Genomic DNA, 22,177 nt, shown 5'->3' on the forward strand with positions numbered 1-22,177 from the left:
GGCAAACAAAACCTGAAACACGTGGTAGGAAAAGAAATACTACCATCCACATAGATCACAGAATAACAAGAATGGCAAAGAAGCATCCAATGATCAGATCCAGGGAAATCAAAGAAGATCTTCAGTTACCTGTGAGTACTACAACAATCAGAAGACACCTATGTGAAGCCAAACTATTTGCATGAAACCCATTGCTGAAAAAAGCATGTGTTGAAAAGGTTACAGTTTGCCAAAGAACACATTGACTGGCCTTAAGAGAAGTGACGCATCATTCTGTGGACAGATGAGAGCAAGAATGTTCTTATTGGGTCTAAAGGCCACAGACGGTTTGTGAGACGACCCATAAACACTGAATTCAAGCCACAGTGCATTGTGAAGACTGTAAAACATGGAGGTGCAAGCATAATGATCTGGGGATGTTTCTCATACTTTGGAGTCGGACCCATTTATCGCATACCAGGCACCATGAACCAGTTTGAAAATATCAAAATACTGGAAAAGGTCATGTTGCCTTATGCTGAAGAAGAAATACCCTTCAAATGAGTGTTTCAGTGGCACAACGATCCCAAACACACCAACAAACAGGCAACATCCTGGTTCCAGACCAACAAGATTGATGTCATGAAGTAGCCAGCCCAGACCTCCGTCGGATTGAGAATTTGTGGAGTGACATCAAAAATGCTGTTTTTGATGCAAAACCCAAGAATGCAGAAGAACTGTGGAATGTAGTCCAGTCAACTTGGGCTGGAATATCTGGTCGCAGGTGTCAGATGTTAGTTGACTCTATGCCACAGAGATGTAAAGCAGTTATCAGAAATAAAGGTTATACAACTAAATATTAGTTCAGTGATCAACAGAAAAGCTAAATAAGTTTATACTGTAAATATTTGGGTTTGTAAATGAAGATATTGCTAATTTTTTTAACAGCCTATTATTCTTTTTTTTCTTCATTTTCAGTTAAAAAAATTATATTTCGTTTGTTTTCATTTGGAATTGAATGTGCAGTGCTCCCGGTGCCTTTGTGTATATGGAAATAAATATGATTGTGAGGGCTGAGCTTTTTCTCAGTTGTTTTAAACACACTGCTATAATTGCTATAGACAATTATCTTACACATTTTCAAACATTGTAAGAAGAAATACAATTCAACTTTCTGTTTTTTATTTCTTTTTGGAATACATTTTGGACTGAACTTAATGCTTTGATCAACAAAAGTGACTGCCCAGTGTGTTAATGAAGCTCAGAAATCAGAAACCAAACACCTGAGTTCAGTCTGGAGGCAGGACAAAAAAAAAGACATGTTAGTGTGGTTCATGCAAAACATCTGTGAAGTAATTACATCTCCCCTTTATTAATATCTGAAATGTAGAAGACTCTAAGGTCAGAAAGAGCATAAAGAATGAAAGGAGACTGAAACACTTTTTGTTCTGCTGATTTACACAGGAGTTCACCTCAAATTCAGACTCGGAGCTTTGATTTTCTGTTTAATTTATTAGGTTTGTTAGAAGATTTCTCTATGATGGAACTGTTAAAGTGGACACTTTATACTTTCTTTAGCATCTTAAGAAGCTGTTCTGGAAGATTCAGCTAAAGACTATCTTTGTTCGTCTTGACTACAGCGAATGATTGGATGCAGGGTTGTTCATTCACTAGGACTAAGTGGAGACAGGAGGGTTAGAGGCTAAGTAAAGGGAATACAGCACCAACAGGTGGTGGGTTGGTCTCTTCATTTCAAGAGTCATTCTATCCTCATTATTTCTGAGTCTTGCTCTCCCGGATCAATGCACTGTAAAGGGCTAACAGATGCATTATGGTAACTTCCAGATGGGATAGAAAAAGGCTGTAGTTGTGTATGTGTCTTTCTGTGTGTGTGTGTGTATTTTTAGGGATATTAATGTCGTCCAATCTGTCTCTGTCTCCCAGGTAACCTATCCAAGACTTGCACGGCAGATGGTTGGACAGAGGTGAACCCCATAATGATCGCTATGAATTGTGGGTACAACTTCAACGGCACTATTGATGATGTAAGTCTAGATATGTATCACACTGACTTATGTCTTCCGAGGTGTTTTTCAGGGCCTTGAAAGAATGATTCATACGTGTGCATACTGTGCACTCTTATATCAGGGGTTGTTTTTTTTTTTTTTGTTTTGTTTTGTTTTGGGTTTTTTTTGTTTTTTAATAAAATATTGAGCTGCTCGAAAATAAAATTCAGCAGTTGCCCCTGAGGGTTGATATATTGAACTGGGATCCCACACAGCTGGAAAATCATCTTTTGTGTATCTTCATAGCACCTGACTCCCCCTCACCATCACACAAGTCTCCTCTTACTTTCTCACTCAGCTTCTCATCCACGCTCTTGCTCTTTGGCTGCCTCTTGCTCTCCTGGCACAGATGAATGTGATGCATATAATGACTGTTACTTTCAGCAGTTGACATCTGAACATCTGTAGACAAGTGCTTGAGATCTGGGACCCTGAAAATAGGATAGGACCATTTTATGCCAAAAGTATTAATATCTTAACACCAAAAAGTACACTGTGTTTCTTGAATGTATGACACTTCTCAATGATGCTGTTTAAGGTTTTTAACATTGACTTGTCATAGACGCAAGAGAAATGTACTCAGTACCACATGACATCAATCAAAGTGACATTTATCAATGAACTATTAGATACTATTCAGGGCCAGGCAGGAATGGGTGTGGTGTGCTGTTGGGCTGTTACCTGTTGAAGTTGAATTCACTTTTTATCAGTGGTGCTGTGATTTACCACATGATGAGATTTCTGTATAGCACCATACATTAACAGATATCTTTTTAAAATTCTATCTCTCCTCCTGAGATACAGTATTAACATATTAACATTTTTGGCATCAAATGGTAAGGTCATTTGAAAAGTATTGACACTGCACAAGACTGCACAATGCGGATTGAGAGATAGCAGTGACTCATCAAGCGTTTCTGTGCATAGGTGAAACAATTTTTTTTCTTCTTTTTTTAAATGGGAAAGAAGGACCTTGAGTGAGATGTTTTCTAATGAGTGTCTAATGGAAAACTGCGTTAGAGGCCTGTGTACACCACGGCCAGTGAATATCATAGTGGCTACATAAGGATGAAGCAGTGACTGAAGGATGAAGTTTTGTGGTTCGATGTGTCCTGACCCTGTGAATGCCATAGGAGTACCCTGTGAATGCCAACTCACATGCAGCCCTTTTCTAAGATTCCTCTGTAATAGTATTATAGGACATGCATTTCCTTGCCTTCAGTGGAATGACATTTTTTCACATGGTTCTACAGATCAGTCATGCTTTCACATGTGATCGGTTCTACTGGTCAGTCATGCTTTCACATGTGATCGGTTCTACTGGTCAGTCATGCTTTCACATGTGATCGGTTCTACTGGTCAGTCATGCTTTCACATGTGATCGGTTCTACTGGTCAGTCATGCTTTCACATGTGATCGGTTCTACTGGTCAGTGCTTTCACATGTGATCAGTTCTACTGGTCACTATTTCACATGTGGATAGTGTCACATGAACAGGATGTAACCTTCAGTTTGTTTATTTTGTTTCAGTAAAAATGCTTCAATAAAAAAGCTTGACCAAGCTTGTTTCAAGGACTGACTGAAGTACAATACAATCTTTAGTAAAGAAAAGGTCAGGGTTATGCAATTTGATATTTTTGCAAGTTTATTACAAACCTGAACCTAATACATTTTGATAGGGACTGAGATTTTCTATTTCTAAGATTTCCAATTTTCTATTTTATTTTAAAAATATGCATCTAATAGCTGACTGCTAAATGTCATTTTCATATCATTTGGTATTGGGTACATTTCTCTTTAAATCTGAAATTATTACAGTCTTAGCTTAACTGTAAGGGACCACTCAACAGTAGCTTTTGAAATATCATCTCTTGACTAGTATAAACAGTTGTAGTTTATCCATGCAGAGTAAATTAATTTGTATTTCTATTCAGCAGAGATATAGCTTTGCCCAGCTTTATTTTTACAAATGATTTTACTTACAATCGTTTGTGAAAAGAAAATTGTTTTTCTACATGTTGTAATTAGAAAACCAATAATACCCATTTAAATTAGCTCATAAATATTCCACCTAGTAGGCAGCTTTAGCCTGAATTGATTAAGTAGTTCAGCTGCAGCACTTTAAAGCAGTAGGTAATACACTTTATATATTTCATTTTGAGTTTCCGCGGTGTGAACGGGATCCTGTTGGAAGGTGTTCAGGTTTCAAAGGCAAAAGTTTATTTTTCTTAAGTTCTGGACTTTAGCATGAGAGAAAAAAACCCCTGACAACTTTAACAATGTCTACAGAAAGTAATCATCTTCTATCAACAGAGATGAATTAAGGCAGTGTGAATCTTTTCAAATTCTGTTTTAGGACAACTTCTTCCGGTCAGTTAAGATTGGCTACACCATCGGACACAGTGTTTCTCTTATCTCTCTTGTTACTGCCATCGCAATACTTTGCATTTTCAGGTAAGAAACAAACTTAAACTGTTTGCATGACTTTATATGATTGTTTTCTTTTCTCTTGGCGTTCATATCCAATAAACAATTAATAATAGGCAATCAAATTTTATGAGATTGACTCAAGGAAAGGAACGACTGCTTCAGAAACCGGGTGACTGATGATGGTCTCATTTGACACCATTAAAGATTTAAACAAAGTGAAGTCCAAAATGTTTCTGGTTCTAGAAGCTACTGACCAAAAATGAGTTCAAGACAGAAGCTGAACTTACAGTTCTCTGGACAATACAAATGTTTTAGTGCTGCAATCATTGTTGGCCTTTTTCAATTGTCTGCACTTTAAAGTGGTTTTAAAATTCAGTTCTATGACATTTACTTCAGATACTTATCCATTTCAATAAACTAATAGCATCTTTTTTGTTTATTCGATCATCCATGAGCAAATGAAATCTTGCTGAATGCTTTTTTAGTGTTACGGTTGATTACACCTTAAAATGAGAGCAGTCAGTTTAATGTCTGTGCCAGGATCCCTGAGGGCCGCGCTAATTCTCTAATTTAAGGTAATTCCAGCTAATACAAGACCACATGCTCTGCTCCACTTAGACAGAACTGGGCTTTCATCTTACGGAAAAAAACAGACAACCTGCGTGTTAGCATCTTCTTTCACAAGTACCAATTTCTACAGGCAGATTAAAGGACATAGATTAAACCTGGTCAGAAATGACCATATTAATTGTAATTGCCACTTGGAGATCATTTTCTAAAGTGTTTCCTAAAGTCAGTAGTAATAATAGTGCTGTTTGGTGGATTGAGGGTTGCTGGCCCTGTGGAATGCCACAGGTATGGATCTGCCATATCTATAAAGTCATTAAAGCAAGGATCAAATCTATTTCTTATATTTCCAAAGGCTACTGAATTGAAGCAATAAAGAAAGAACTGCTTTGTAAGCAGTAATCTTGAAAAGGTACTATAAATTATGTGTTTTCTATTACAATTTTTTCAATGGCTATTCAATTAATTATATCAGTACATTAATTGCTATTCATTAATTGATCCTATTTGATAAAAACATGTGTGACTTTTTTTTTCTTTGTAAAAATCACTTAAACCTGGTCTGTTGTTCTCTATTTTAAATTCTAAGCAGTCACTAATGCATTACTTCTGTTTATTAAGCAATAAATGTGTGCGCATGCAAAAAACTGTTTAACTGGCATGAACTGATTTTGGAATTGGACATATATATTCTGCAAAATTAAAGCAATAATTTAAATAATAATATTATATATAATAATAAAATATATTGTAAGTATTTAGCAATAAATGCCTACATGAATAAAGTAAGTTAAATAAAGCATATTTAGTATCTGTACAAAATAAAAAATAAACTAACATAACTGATTACACAAAAAGCATGGACATAACTTTGTTTTGAAAAGTGCCAGCAGACAAGAATGAAGACCAAGTGTCTGAATAAATATCAATATAAAATAAAGTAAAATAGCAAAATAGCAAAATAAAAGCATGATGTTTTCTGATTCTGGCGTGGTATTTGTTATATCAAATATTTTCAGAAGAACCGGACACTCCTTAAAATACATATTCATCAGTCCTTGGGTTAATCTAAGTAATACATATAGTTTTGGATATTGTAGCAGAGAATGATATCAGGCAGGGTGTGCTGTGCTGTTTGTGGGTTGGGGGAGGTAGGGAGGAGGTCTTGTCTTAACATTGTGAAGTGTGTCAGACACCGATGATGGATGATGGCATTGTTTATCAGCCCAATGTTATCCCTCAATACATGCACATGCATACAGTAGATAAACATAGCTTCTTGCCTCTGACTTTGTAATCCACATAAAGATAATACCAACTAGCAGTACATGGGTTGGTGTGGTGGTGTTATAGAATGTAGCAACAGTTGGGCTGATGAGGTGGTGTTACATGGTGTAGCTGTGGTGGGGCTAATGAGATGGTGTTACATGGTGTAGCTGTGGTGGGGCTAATGAGGTGGTGATACATGGTGTAGCTGTGGTGGGGCTAATGAGGTGGTGTTACATGGTGTAGCTGTGGTGGGGCTAATGAGGTGGTGATACATGGTGTAGCTGTGGTGGGGCTAATGAGGTGGTGTTACAAGGTGTAGCTGTGGTTGGGCTGATGAGGTGGTGTTACAAGGTGTAGCTGTGGTTGGGCTGATGAGGTGGTGTTACAAGGTAGAGCTGTGGTTGGGCTAATGGGGTGGTGTTACAAGGTAGAGCTGTGGTTGGGCTGATGAGGTGGTGTTACAAGGTAGAGCTGTGGTTGGGCTGATGAGGTGGTGTTACAAGGTAGAGCTGTGGTTGGGCTAATGGGGTGGTGTTACAAGGTAGAGCTGTGGTTGGGCTGATGAGGTGGTGGTACATGGTGTAGCTGTGGTTGGGCTGATGAGGTGGTGTTACAAGGTGTAGCTGTGGTTGGGCTGATGAGGTGGTGTTACAAGGTAGAGCTGTGGTTGGGCTAATGGGGTGGTGTTACAAGGTAGAGCTGTGGTTGGGCTGATGAGGTGGTGTTACAAGGTAGAGCTGTGGTTGGGCTAATGGGGTGGTGTTACAAGGTAGAGCTGTGGTTGGGCTGATGAGGTGGTGGTACATGGTGTAGCTGTGGTTGGGCTGATGAGGTGGTGGTACATGGTGTAGCTGTGGTTGGGCTAATGAGGTGGTGGTACATGGTGTAGCTGTGGTTGGGCTGATGAAGTGGTGTTACATGGTGTAGCTGTGGTTGGGCTGATGAGGTGGTGTTGCAAGGTATAGGTGTGGTTGGTCTCATGAGGTGGTGTTACATGGTGTAGCTGTGGTTGGATTGATGTAGAAGTGGTTGGGCTTCATGTTTGAGCTTGTGTACTGGTGTTACAGGGTGTAGCAGTGCTTGGGCAGTGGTTGTGCTGGTGTAGTAGTGGTTGGGTTGATGTAGTGGTGTTACATGGTGTAGCAGTGATTGGGCTGCTGTTACAGGTGCCATCGGAGGTTGGGATGGTGTAGTGGTGGCTGAGCTGGTGTAGTGATGTTGACGAGGGTATAGTAATAGTTGGGCTGCTGTAGTGGTGTTACTGGGTGTAACTATGGTTGGGCTGGTATAGTGGTGTTGCAGGGTGTAGCAGTGTTTGGTGTTATAGTGTATAGCAGTGGCTGGGCTGGTGTAGTGGTGTTACTGGTTGTAGCATTGGTTGGACTAGTATAGAGGTATTCCAGTGATTAGGCTGCTGTGGCTATGTGGAGCAAGCATATACTTAGTGTGCTGTTATAAGAAGTCAGTCAAGATCAGCTGTACTGTCAGACATAATGTTTCCCTCGTCTCTCTCATTAGTTTGTGCATGCAGCTGTGATCATGTGAGCAGTGATTTCAGCATATCAGAGGCCTCTGCCTGCTGTGTAATAGAATCTGTGTTTTTGTTTGCCCCAAGATGAGGGAGCCACACTCTCTGTCTCATGTGATTTTGGCACAAGTGGGAAAAAAAAATGTCTTGGCTATTATTGACTGTAGTGATGGGCCCGTGTGAACCTGTAGACAATATGGCAGGTCACAGTGAAGGACTTACTGGATCACACTGGTAAGGTGATGGGCTGGCAGGGTTGTCCACACCTGTGTGTTCACACTAGTGGTAAGGCAGGTTGCAGATTCTGTTCTTCTCCTTCTTTCCTCTTCTTTTCCTTCCCTCCTTTCTCCGCAGAGACCTCCATCGATGTGTCAGGACCACGAGAAGCAGTAATTGTGCTTGAAATGCTCACAACTATAGCTGAGATAAAGAGGCTTTGAAAGGACTGCCTCTGTGCTGGTGCATGACTGCGGTTGGCCCTTTGATTTGCTTTGAGAAACTTGGAAAAAACCAGAACAGTCTTGAAAGAATCTCTACCTGTGTCATGCTGCACCTTTAAGTGCTATCAAATTAAGCCCCAAATATATTAGGGCTGCTTTTTAGAGCATTCTGTTCAAATTCTGATCACTTAGTAGGTTGAAGTGCAATAGGGCCAGCTATGAAACCAGCCATAATATCCTGCCTTTGGAATATGTATGTGAGCCAAGCCAATCATTTTACATGGAACATTATATTATTTTAATATGTAATAATCAGTCTAGATTTTCTCCCAATTTTCCCCCAAGTGTTTAAGGTTAGGTATCATTAATCGTTTCTTTTTTCTGCGAGTGTACATTGCAATCCAAAAACTGGAAGCAGAAAATTAAAAATTGATGTTAAATAGTGTTTTCTAATGTGTCTGTTTTCCATTGGCTTTATTTATCAATAATTGCTAGAAAATAATAAACAGGCTGTATACGTGCTGAATCCACAGAAAAAGATGAAATAGTAGGAGCGGTTGTATATAGGAGTGCTGTTCGACTTCTCTTGCTACGCAAACGTTGTTAGCACAAGCCTAGCATTGGCAGAGAACCACAATGAGGTGGAAGACTGTCCTGTATCACGTCAGCCACAGCTGCCGCTGAATTCAGGCAGATAATAGACACAATCCTAAATTCAACCCTAAATTCAATCCTAAATTCAAGCAAACTGTCAGATGGTTTTAAATGAGAGGCTTGGAAAAGATCATAAATGTAGTTGTGGGTGTTCAAGGATATCAAAGCACAAGCAATATTTGGTTTGGGACAGCACAAGATAAGGTTCTTTTTTTTTTTGTTTTGGTCCAGAATAAATTTATCTTCCTGTTTCCACAAGAATTTTGAAATGAATTTTTTAATTATGAAGTTATCCACAGAATGGCCCATGCAATCAGATTTAATACTATTAGAATTTTATACCTTTTATTATGACTGATTGACAAAAATTAAATGTCAAACCACTGACTAGCCAATGAGATGAGGCATATATTTCTGTTCATGCACAATTCCACACTATAGTCTTTTTGAAATGCACATCACTACAAGAATTACTTAGTAACTTTTCCTATGGATCCTGTATTTATAATACATTCTAAATGCGTTTATACTGCCTGCCATAAACCCGTATAATTAATTATTATTAGTTATAGCCACCTGCACAACACCTTATAAATGTAACGGCAGCCCGCGTGCTGCAGGGTGCGGGGCAGAACGCACAGACTCCCTCAGTTTAGTGAAACATTTATTAGCAAATGACATAAAAGACAACGCTGGCACTCACATTCAATATCAATGTTAAACACGAACACACTTAAACGGAACATTAACACGAACATGCAAAACAGTTTACAGCTACACTAACAACGACATAAGCATGCCACATCTACAATGTCCAATGAAGAGGCACACACAGACAGGGTTTTAAATAGACAGTACCCCCATGCAGGTATACGCCATTACGGAGGGCGCGGCTACATACATACATATATATATGTGATCCCCCCCTGAACATGGTAGGCCGTACCACATGACTCGTGGGAGGGGGAGCGTCCCGTGACAATAAAGCAAGAGTATATAACTTCATAAAGTCAGGTTTTACAAAGAAATATAGCAATTGTTCATAAGAACAAGATATATAATTTTGTTATAATGCGCTATAACAGATTCTGATGTTTGATGCATCACAGGTTATGCTTTATAACACACACATTCTGTCCCTCCCTCAACCCAGAGGGATGCAATGAGCGTCAGCTTGCATTCATTCTTACAGTTTCAAAAATGGCGATGAACAGGGTTAAACGGCAGACACTGAGAGCAACAAAGCGGCAGTCTAACAGAGGGAAGAAATGACTCTCCACTGACTGGGGTGACCAGCAACCCATCTGACCGGCACTCAATAACCATAGGATGACATCATGTGACCTAGAAAAATCATGGCGAACAACAACCGAGGTGACGTGCACAGTGAAGCCAGTAAGAGCAAAGCTGAGGTCGTGCAAAGCTAGAAAACAGCCTTTGACTAATGAGAAGCAAAGAAGAGCCAGACTGATGTTTGCAAATGACCAGAATGATTGGTCCTTCGAGGAATGGAGTAAGGTCATCTTCTCTAATGAGTCCAATTTTAAACTTGGCCCAACAAGATTGTTTATTAGCAGAAAAATGAGAACAGGTCAAAATAACTAAAAAGAGGCAGTGTTTTTAGACCTCATATGCAAAGAAAACAAGTTCATATTCATTTGTAAACAACACAATACTAAATAATGTTCTAATTAATGAAGAGTTCAGAAATCAGTGTTTCTTAAAATAACCCTGAATTTTCTATCATAGCTTTATTGCGTGAGTTATTCACATTGCTGCTGGGTAACGTTATGGCACCACTAGTGCAAATATATCAGCTCGGCTTTGTTTGATGGTTTGTGATCTTCCATCTTCTGCTTGATCACATTCCAGAGGTTTTCACTGGCGGTCAAAAGGGGTGAAAAGGTCAAAAGTTATTTAAAAACACATTAAATTAAAGCCACTAAAGAGCACTTATAATGCTCTATGAATAATTATGTATTATTATGGAATATTCTTTGAATTTAAAGACCATTTAAAAACACACTTAAAGCCAGTAATGACCTGGTATAATGCCCTATTATGTGTTATATACATATATTAATCAGGTTGAGTATATCATGGTGTGTGTGTGTGTGTGTGTGTGTGTGTGTGTGTGTGTGTGTGTGTGTGTGTGTGTGTGTGTCATTTACTTTGTTTTTCCACAGAAAACTACACTGCACGAGGAATTACATTCACATGCACCTGTTTGTGGCCTTCATCCTGAAAGCAGTCGCAGTGTTTGTAAAAGATGTTGTCCTGTATGATGTCATACAGGAGTCTGACAACTGCTCTACAGGCTCAGTAAGTTAATTGGCGCATATGAACTTAGTTTACATTATGACCAGGGGTCACCGACCACAAACCTCACTGGCTCTATGGCACTTGTTTGTTTGCTTTAGAAGAAATTGCTTATGCATTTTTCTTTGCATCCATGTCACATTTTCACTGTTAAAGTCATGTTGAGTGTTGTTTTATAAAATCCACCAAGTGGTACTGTAGCATAGGTCAATAAAACTACATTGTCTTATTTGGTATTTTTTGATATATTTAATGTGTCTTATTTAATACTTATTTAAAACATATTTTAATGTTTATTTAATACTTATATTCTATCTCGATCATATAAGTACTATCTGTCCATATCTACACAACCAAGGGAAGCGGAGCTAGTGCCAGGGATCCATGAACTCATTAGCATTTTTGGCTGATGGCCATTGGGTTTATAAGTACTGGTGCATTCTGGAGCTCAAGATGATTGAGGCTTCAGATAATCTGTCACATTTGAACAGAAAGCTGCATTTAGGAGTGAATTAAAATAAGAGCTGTGATGTATCATACAAAGACTGAAAACAAAGAAAGGCAAAGAATAAAGAGAAATATAGACACATGAGTGTGAAAGTATGAAATATAGACACATGAGTGTGAAAGTATGAAATATAGACACATGAGTGTGAAAGTATGAAATATAAAAATATAGACACGATTGTGAAAATATGGGGCAACATATTGCCATAGAACCAGTTACATTAGTGTTGAGCCAGATAAAAGGAGTTCAAATATACTCATTTGCCCCTTGATATGATTTTCTCCTTTTATTAGTTTTCAGTTTGTGTAGAGCAGCTTGGATACCTTTTTAACGTACTTTAGTGGGTTTTACTTCAGGAGAAAATGCTGAACTTCACCATTAGATACATTTTATCTGATAGGCCCTCTGATCGCTCACATTTTGTCTGATAGTTTGAGCTCTCATATTTTGTCTGATAGGATGTATACACTTCTCTGAAACACCCCTGTGTTTATCAAAACATATATTCCATTAGTTCTCCATAATATTTTCTCCCACAATTGTTGTTTAAGACCCTCAATATTATCTCATGGCTTGTTTTCCCTCTTAAAATCCATTAATTACCAGTTGCCTAACAGGAGTTGAATGTGGAGTAATGTTTGGGATTCTGACAGCACAAGGCTGTGTTCCAAAGCATAGGGGGGAAAAAAAACAAGCAATATTTAGACATGCGCTGCAGTATTTATAATAGAATTTGCATTTGTGCACATAATCTTTGAGATTACTGTTGGCAAAGTGAAAGTGACAGAAAATTAATGGGAGGACCAGCTGTATAAGTCAAGCTCTCACTTAACAGAGAGGAACCAAACATCTGAAATTAAAACATATGACTCCTTACGGCTGTGTGTGCGATTGATCTGATCTGGTGTGTGTATGTTATTGTGCGGTAAACCTTCTCAAATTTAGAGATAATGGGGTAGGCTGGCCAAAGGACTGTTTATAGTGTCAGCAGTACAGTTTCAATCACTGAACACGAAGTATTATTAATAGAATTTAGAATCAGAGAATTACCAATGCAGGGTTATGTGTGGAGCCATGAGCCATGCTCGAACCATTATCATTCCCTTAAAAGGTCAGCTAGGAGCTCATGAGAATTATAAGTAGTTATAAAAATGCATTATAAAACAATGCATTATGCAGTGGTTTTGATATACGAGTTCTTATTAAGCATGCGCTGAAAGGCCATTGAGAGGGATTCATGGAGAGGAGGTGTGTTTCCGACATGCTTGTGCCCTCGCCTGAAGCCAAAGCTTTTAATCCATTTTGGCAAGCAGACCTGCAGCAGCAGGGCATATTCCGACTCAGCTCTCATCATTTCAGATGATTTGTGCACATTAGAACCCCAGACAAGGGCCCCTTCAGACAGTACCACCCCCTTTGCTTTTCCCAATGCAGACCACGTCCTATCCCTCTGTGAAAAGTTTTTTGCGCTGTTATGTGGAAGATGTTCTTTGTTGGATTTTAGCCACTCTTTTTTGGGGAGGGGGGATTACACCTCAATTTATCTTTTGTTTGTTTTGCATTTCAGCCACTTATGCTCAGATGATATGGCATCTTGAATCATCATTATATCAGTTCTAAGACTGAAGGAGGAGACGTAGCGTCACTGGGAGTCGTTTCCTTGGCATGTTCATACTTCCCCTCTTGACCTCTGTTCTCTTGTTTTCATTGCAGTGGTAAAGGTGTTTGATTATCACTTTGCTATTTGTCCTCCACTACGTTTCTTCTCTGGAGCTCCCTGTAGAAAGGAACTTCTTTACCTAAGCGGAACTGTCACAGACTATTAAGCTTAAGGCAATTAGTCAGTACATGGCATATGACTTCTGCTACCTTGACCTTGAATGTTTTAGTGGAAGTACAACTCAGATATAGTCAGAAATATATGTGCAAAGGCTGTTGTTTATGGTCTCCTCTCCACAGTTGTGCTGGTCTCATTAAGTACTGTTAGAATGCACCTGGGGTGTGCATTGAACACACCCTTTCTGGAAACTTCACAGATGTGCTGATGTAACCTGAAGGCTGTATTAACTTTGGGAAACTGTGGAAATGCTGCTTGAAATGTTGAGATATTCATGCAAAAGGGGGCTGATGTTATCATATTTTGCTGCCCCTATATTACTGAGCAAAGAAGCTCAGTCTTACTCTTTACAAAAGTGCCTGATGTATTTACAGTTAATGCCAAGTATATGAAGGAAAAGATACTTTTAGGAAGAAAAGATTCATTCAGACCCATGAATTTTAATTCTGCGTTCATTTTTCATGGATTATCTGTCTTGTAGATCTCTCTATTCCTAAATGTAAGATTAATACAATTATTTTGATATTTATTCCCTTGTGTTCTAAATCAAATTGATTTTTAAAGATGTTTTATATTTTCTAATATACAAAGTCAAAAATGTAAGAATGCATTGTGCATTATAAGAGTAGTGGTGCCCTGATTGGTACCCAGCCAGCTTTCACTGCACCTATCACAACACTCCTTCACTTCCCCAGCCCAATCACCTGCCCTCTCATTCCACATGCACCTATCACAACACTCCTTCACTTCCCCAGCCCAATCACCTGCCCTCTCATTCCACATGCACCTATCACAACACTCCTTCACTTTCCGAGTCTCAGTCACCAGTTGATTCATTATCCTTCTCACGTGGTCCTTGTTTATTTCCCCGTTTAGCCTCCACAGATGCCTGAGTCCCGTGCTTCGCATTCACGGTCCTGAAAGCCAAGAGCTAAGATGACATTACAAAGTTTCCTGAGACTTGCATGCTACTTTTTTGTTTGTTTGTTTGCTTCAATAAAGCCTTGTTTTCTCTCCTCTCATGCCTTGCTCCTGTCTTGAGAATGTCACAAGTAGCTAAAAAGTATGAAAGTAGTCAATTCTGTATTTGTCCATATTTGCTAATTATATAGATTTTTAATTCATCTTGGCAGTACTGAAAATAATGGGAAAAAAAAGTCAAAGCTGTCTGCAGTTTCCAAATAAAGAAGCAACTTATGACAATCTCTTTATATTGATTGTTTTCCAACTGCCATAATTGCTTTTTGTACCATACAATTAAACTCTTTGCAGTTACGTGTGTGTACAGCAATTTATATCGACCACAGTTAGAAGCCTGCACATGAGGGTTTGATTTGGAAAAGAGTCATTTGAAATAATCATCTAATTAAATTTGAGACTTAATTTCCCTGCTCTCATTTGATTGTTTAATTTGCAATTTTGTGAATGTTCACTGGTCCTTTTCTGATCTTTAGTAAAGAAAATTGCCATCTGCAGAATAGATCATTGGTTAATCGTTATCAAAGAAGTGACATTTACAGTGATTCCTATTGCTGCAAACTAAACATGTTTGATCAAAGGTCAAAATGTCAAACAAGTGTGTGTTTTAGTTCACCAGTTTAATTTGTAATGGCACTGTTGCTTGTATTGGGTTTCAGGTTGGCTGCAAAGCTGTAATCATATTCTTCCAATACTGCATAATGGCAAGTTTCTTCTGGCTCCTGGTAGAAGGCCTCTATCTCCACGCACTATTGGCTGTGTCCTTCTTTTCAGAGAGGAAGTACTTCTGGTGGTACATTCTAATTGGCTGGGGTGGGTAACATACTTTTTTGATATTTTTATTCTTAAAGGTGTAGTGGGGCTGATAAATATTAGCAATTGTTGATTTTTAAAAAAAGTATAAATGTCAAGACTCCATCTAGTTCCCAAAGCACAAAAATGCTGAATGTCAGTTTCTAGCTGGAGAGCGTCTTTTCCCAGCATCTTCCACAACTGTCTTCCAACACACTTGGACTGGCCACCTGTTTGTTCTCCTGGATGATTACTTGCTTGGTTATGAAGACAAATCGGACATGACAGAATAGTACTGTGGTAAAATGTGTATTATGTGAATGTGTGTTAGTTATGTGTGTAAGTTATGAAGTTATGAGACTTTTTAAATCAGATTATTCTGTGTCTTTAATTCACAAAATCTTTTGAGATGAAACCCATACAAAATAGCATGTACTGAAGTTCCCTCACATGATTATTTTTGGTAGCTACTGATTTCTCACCATTATATAGTAATATTATACAGAAAAATTAATATTAACTAATGCACCATTGAAATGTACTTTGTATAATTCTTAACCTATTAAACTGCAAAAATATCAGTGTGAACAATCACTGGTCACTTACCAGTCAGTGACTTGCATTTTGGGTATACTTATTTTTCACGCTTATAGGAGGGCCAATGATCTTTATCACAGCATGGAGCTTTGCCAAAGCCTATTTCAGTGATATTGGGTAAGTTAAGTTCCCAAAGCACCTTCTTGCTTTTAACCAGCAAACTCACGAAGGTTAAATGAACACCTAGAGGATTGAGGTAATAGTAAAACTGCTATGTTCTAAGTCAGTGAGTCTTACTTTAATTCAGTGCTCATAATTTTATAGGCTGCCTCTAAAAATATGAGAGCTGATATTAGAAATGTGAGCGGTCATACAAATGCATCATTTCATTTCCCCCCCCATCAGGTGCTGGGATATCATTGAAAACTCTGATTCATTCTGGTGGATCATCAAGACGCCTATATTAGCATCAATACTGGTGAGCTTGCTCTCTCCCACGATGGGAATAAAATCAATTTACCAAACTCAATGTAAGGTTACAATGCCATGATAATACTAATTTAATAAAAGGAAAATTACATTTTTACCCCTTCATACACTAGTTACTATGTAGACAAGTCTAGTGTTTGTCTACAGTCACTTCATACTCCAGTAAGTTATTTGATAGAAGTTAGAGATGTATATTTGAGATTTCTTCCCTGAGGACATATGTATGAACACATTCAATATAGTTCCTGAATGGCAATAACTGTTGATTGATTGTAGCAGTGATATTGTCTATGATTGATTAGGGCAATAGGTTTGCAGTGGGTTATTGTGGGTGAAAACAGAAATGGCAAGTTTGTAAAAGCCTTGAAATAAACTTCTTATCAACACATAAAAACTACATACATTTATACATAGTTTGTCATACATATTCATGTTGTCTGAAATGTACCTTTCTACTTTAGGACTTTCATAGATTGCTGGACATTAAGTTGCAGATCTTTGCTTGCTTTGAAAATTCCCTCAGCACAGTTGTATGCTCGACTAAGACAGTGATGGATGAGGCCAGCGCTCATGGGAGTAGGTCACACATGAAATATCAATAAGTAGTAAAGTGTGAAGAGCACTTTCAGATTTCATCCTTGAGCAGGATGAAGGGATGGACCAGACAACCTAAGTGAGGAGAAGGAGAATGCAGAAGAGGAAAAATCGTTAGCCTGCAGAGGCCCAGAAGTAGCTAAATGTGGGAAGGATTTTCCTATGCTATCTAGTCTAATCTATAAAATATAATCACCACAATTATGCATCACTGTACAAACAAACATACTGATCTCTAATAGAATACTACACAAGCTGACAACTGAAAATAAAAATATTGACTAAGAGCTCAGTTCATGCCACTGGAAGTGGCCCCCAAACCAAGCGGCAATGCAATAAAAGAAAAGCCTGCTTTGTTAGATTTACAGAGATGAGGCAGAGTGGAGGGGAGGCAGAGAGGAGGGGAGGCAGAGAGGAGAGGGGAGGCAGAGAGGAGAGGGGAGGCAGAGAGGAGGGGAGGCAGAGAGGAGAGAGGAGGCAGAGAGGAGACGGGACAGCAGTGCTGCACAGACAATGATTGGTTTAGGAGTCATCCAGGAAGAACATTTACAGTATCACCCTTGTGATTGTTAGACCCAAAGCCCATTGTGAGTTTGTGATCTCTTGGCAACTGATGTATTTTTTCAGCATGGTGTGACTGGCATACTACCAGCCCTTCCTGTGACTGACTTATGTTATTGGGCAGGAGTGTGTATAATTGACAAAATCAAGACCTGTTACTACCTCTGTTGTGCTTTCCAGAGCAAGAGTAAAGGGGCTAGCGGGTATGCAACCCAAACTCCCTGGCAAGCCAGTGATTTGTGGCCATGCCCGGATGGAGTTGCTGCTTCTCATCTCCACCTACGCACTGAAAATGCTGTTATATGCACATTGCAGTTTCCATTATTGCTGCATTCTCAACGCATGCCCAAACGCTACCGTTACTTTTGGCCCTCTATGCTACCTGTAGCTATGCTAATAGATAATAAGCTTTAGTTTATGCTGACCCAGTGTGAGAAACCACTTTATGCTTTAAATAGTATATTGTCCCCACAGTCTCTCTGTAATTTACGTTACATGGTATTGGAGCAAGAGAACAAACAAATAATGTTGTTGCTGTTGTTGTTTTCTTCTGATGACAGATGAACTTCATCCTGTTTATTTGTATCATACGCATTCTGCAACAGAAGATCAACTGCCCTGACATTGGGAGAAATGAATCAAACCAGTATTCGTGAGTGCTTGCCCTGCGTCTCATTCTGAATCACTGTGTCTTCCTTGCATTTCAAGGTCAACATTATAGGTAAAGAACGACGTATTCTGCCATGTTTTTGGCCGATGCTTAAGGCCTGACCTCTGAACTACAGTAAAAACTTGCACAGCATTGAGGGGTAGGAGGTGTCATAAGAAACAATGTAGCTCATGTAACATTTAGCTCATTTTAATGAGAGGCATAAGAAAGAAAAAAGGGCGTTTTACTTCTTGTCCAGCACCCAGCAGTGAAGGAACGCTCATTACACCAGTTTCCTGTCTGCAGATGTCAGCCGTTCATGCCATCCCATTCCGAATTTAAAGATCTTCGTCCTTAAGTAGCTTTCTGTTATGCAGCACCCATGAGTCTCAGTACTTACCGCCCGTGTAATTTCCTCCCATCACTGCTGATGTTGTGTTTCTGTGCTATTCTGCTGCCTCGCCCTGTAATGCCCCGATGGTGCTTTCGAAGGGAGCCCTGGCCTGCTAATACCTCCAAATTACAGATGAAAGAAAATGTCTCACCAAAAGCTGTTTGTTTTGTTTGTCTTTTGCAGGAGGCTCGCAAAATCCACGCTGCTGTTGATTCCACTCTTTGGGATAAACTTCATCATATTCGCTTTCATTCCAGAGCACCTCAAAACGGAGCTGAGGCTTGTGTTCGATCTCATCTTGGGCTCGTTCCAGGTATGAGCTCGCTGCCTGGTGCTTTTTCCCCAGGCTTTCTGAGCACTTCCTAATCCATGTGCCATTATCTGCGCTTATGAGACGAAGTGGGAAAAACCGTCAAGCTGAGGTGCAAGGTTTCTCTACGGTCCAGGGTGTCTCTTCGCTGAAATGCCCAAAAGCCAACCTGGGTTCAGCCATGAAACGTGAATATCTCACACCACGGCCATGGTTCTGGCTGTATTTTGTTTCCTCACTTCACTCCTCTGTGTGTTAACTGAGCTATCTCAGCTTTCGGGTGAAATTTAGGCCCGATTTAGGCAGATACTCCACACTGGCAGGCAATACTGCAGTGTTGAATCCTGGGACCCCCACCCCCTATAGCTCAGCTCTTCGTGCTCCAAGGGACATGGTGGAATTGCTGAGCGTGTTCTAATTACACTGGATCACATCGTGTCCCTGGGTTAAATGAACTGTGCATCCCTGGAAATGTTGCATACTGTAATTAATTTGTGCTGTCCTCCACAGGCTGGGTTGAATGAGTTCTTAAAGGCTCTGCTTTAAATAAAGCGTGTGTAAATAAGATGTTTCCTCTGCTTGCAGGGCTTTGTGGTGGCAGTCCTATACTGCTTTTTGAACGGAGAGGTAAGTGACCCATCTGCTGTTTTTATTTGTATTTTTTTTAAACATTGCTTGCTTAAACTCTGAGAAATGGGTGAGGCCGTTTGCCTGCTCTTGGAGAATGAAGATGACTTGCTTTGGCTATTTGTGCCTTGAAGGAGCATTCTTGACCTCCCATCTCTGCTTCACCTATCAGTTGCCTCTCCAGCTCAAAGTAGGGCATGTTGTGGCTGTGGGACTGTGTGCTGGCTGTGGTGCGCTTGCTCTTCTCTCACACACGTACACACCCACAGTAATGCTTGTGGTGGGCGTTTGTAATGCCTTCTGCTGGCTCATCGAGTTTTTGGCAAGACTTTTGTCTAATATGCTTAGCTCCAAAATGATCCAGCTTGTTTTTCTGAAAGGTCTTGCTGTCTTTATATGTATTAGGGCTTTGAAAAACAGGTCTTATTCTGGACAAAGTTTATATTCGAAACGTCAATAAAATGGAAAAGGCATTTATTATGATTTAGTATTTCTCTTTGCAGTACAGCATACCTTTTGTATTCATTAAGCTGCTGTCACCCTTTAAGGTGTTTTTACAAAACTAGTCATGTTTCCTCGGTGTCAAAGCCTTGATGAGCCTTCAGGAGCCACAGAAAAGGCCAAAACAAGACGTAGAGCTACCGCAAGAATGTTACCATGTGATTGGCATTTCTGTACTACTTTGGGAGTGCAGGCTTATTAAAAACATCTGCTGTAAATGCCCTCTTTTATGAATTAAAGGTCGAATACATTCTCACGAGGGAAGATTTGTTTATATATTATTATGCTGCACATGAATTTGAAATTGTATAATAAGTATTCCTCTAATGTGGCCTAGATAATGACGTAACTTTGGTTTTAAGAAAAACTTCCCTAATATTACCACATGGACTGTCACACTTAGACCTTATGATTGCGCATTCACACTGCACTTTTATTTGTAGTGCTTTATGCCTATTCTGCCTTGAGCTGAGGTTCTACGTACCACAGAATGGACATATAAAAATAAATAGGAAGACTGTGTCTGTCTGTTAGCATCACCTTAAATATTTACATGTCCATAAACACTTCTCATTCACACCCTTATCCTCTTATCCTGTCTGTTTCTTAGGTTCAGGCTGAGATCAAAAGGAAGTGGAGAAGGTGGCACCTGGAAAGGTTCCTGGGCTCTGGTGCAAAATACCAGCACCCACCTATGGGCAATAGCGCCAACAACTTCAGTACCCAGATCTCCATGCTAACCCGGTGCAGCCCAAAAACACAGCGGGCTTCCACCTGCCAAGATGAGTCCTCCGTCATGGTGTAATGCATAATATGAGTCCTCCGTCACGGTGTAACGCACAACATGAGTCCTCCATCATGGTGTAACGCACAACATAAGCAGAGACCCAGACCTGTCCACATGCATGTGCTCTTGTGGTAAAATGCAGTCCACACATCTGAGAGCTGGATGCATTGCGAGGTCCACTTGCCTGATGCAGGACAATCATCTTCTGTAGACTTGATCACACTATGTGTTGTGCAGGGTGTGGTCACAGAATTCTAGAAATTTCCTCTGGATTCAGGTGTTCATGAAGTACTCTGTGCCACACTCTCTGAAGATGCATCTAATTCAGAAGGGGATAAAGGTAACAATAAAGGTAACAGGTAACAATTTGTAACAATACATTTCATCTGAGCTATCCACTACATGTGGGTGCAGTGACTGAATACTGAACCAAATGTGCTATAAACAAGATTATCTGGACTTTCACTGCTATTGACATTATGCATTCTGTGCTCTTATCACCAACATATTACAGTAGTAGTTAGAGACTACTTAAAGAGGAAGTATTTAGGACAACCTAAACAGCTTTCTTCTCCAATACACATTTCTGATTCTAATGAATTATATATGAATGTGAATCTGTTGTTTTTGGAGGACAGATCTAACTACATGGACATAGGTATATAACAGTGTTTCCCAAACCTGGTTCAGGTGTAACCTTGCATTGCAAATTTTCTGTTTTCCTTATTCTAACAGACCTCTTTTTCTTATTAGTTAGGTGTTTTGGAGTAGAAAAAAAACACAAGAGTGTGCAGTCCTTGGTGTCTATATGGCTGCGTGACTGGGATACACTAAAAATTATCTTGAATGAACCAAACAGAATGTTTACGCAGCAGAGGAAATGAGACCATTCACAGACTGTCAATGTGGAAGAAAAACAAAAGCAAGAATTTCTCCCCTTATGCTTAAGTCTTCTTATAAGTAAATGCAAAAAAGAAAAAAAATGGATTGTTAAATATCCAAGTTTATATGGAGATACACTGTAGAGACAAAATGTAATATTTCTCCCAGACACTTTGTTCTTATGGGAATGTTCTGGTAACTTTCCCAACTACGGTGTGTATGTAAATGCGTGTTTGTGTGTGTGTGTGTGTGTGTGTGTGTGTGTGTGTGTGTGTGTGTGTGTGTGTGTTTGTTTTTTTGTGTGTGTGTGTGTGTGTGTGTTTTTTTTTGTGTGTGTGTGTGTGTGTGTGTGTGTGTGTGTGTGTGTGTGTGTGTGTGTAAAACAAAATGATTTGTAAGCTGAATGCCCTTCTCTGCACTATCATTTCATCCAATCACAGTCTGTGTGGTTTGCATGTGTTTGGGTTAGTCATTGTGTC

General features: G+C 39.4%; 1 protein-coding gene across 1 annotated transcript in view; it reads left to right on the forward strand.

The window, feature by feature from the left end:
- vipr1b (vasoactive intestinal peptide receptor 1b) overlaps window positions 1-21,965 on the forward strand; it is a 54,427-nt gene extending 32,462 nt beyond the window's left edge. The window contains exons 4-13 of the mRNA XM_027016221.3: window positions 1,924-2,024; window positions 4,402-4,499; window positions 11,120-11,255; window positions 15,235-15,388; window positions 16,021-16,081; window positions 16,310-16,382; window positions 18,109-18,200; window positions 18,775-18,904; window positions 19,487-19,528; window positions 20,640-21,965. Coding sequence (XP_026872022.1) covers window positions 1,924-2,024; window positions 4,402-4,499; window positions 11,120-11,255; window positions 15,235-15,388; window positions 16,021-16,081; window positions 16,310-16,382; window positions 18,109-18,200; window positions 18,775-18,904; window positions 19,487-19,528; window positions 20,640-20,834 — 1,082 coding nt within the window. The 3' untranslated portion in view covers window positions 20,835-21,965. The remainder of the gene's footprint in view (window positions 1-1,923; window positions 2,025-4,401; window positions 4,500-11,119; window positions 11,256-15,234; window positions 15,389-16,020; window positions 16,082-16,309; window positions 16,383-18,108; window positions 18,201-18,774; window positions 18,905-19,486; window positions 19,529-20,639) is intronic.
- Window positions 21,966-22,177: the final 212 nt, after the last annotated feature.

Source organism: Electrophorus electricus, chromosome 1, assembly GCF_041902795.1.
Source record: "Electrophorus electricus isolate QZ-2024a chromosome 1, ASM4190279v1, whole genome shotgun sequence".
In the NCBI taxonomy this organism is placed as follows: domain Eukaryota; kingdom Metazoa; phylum Chordata; class Actinopteri; order Gymnotiformes; family Gymnotidae; genus Electrophorus; species Electrophorus electricus.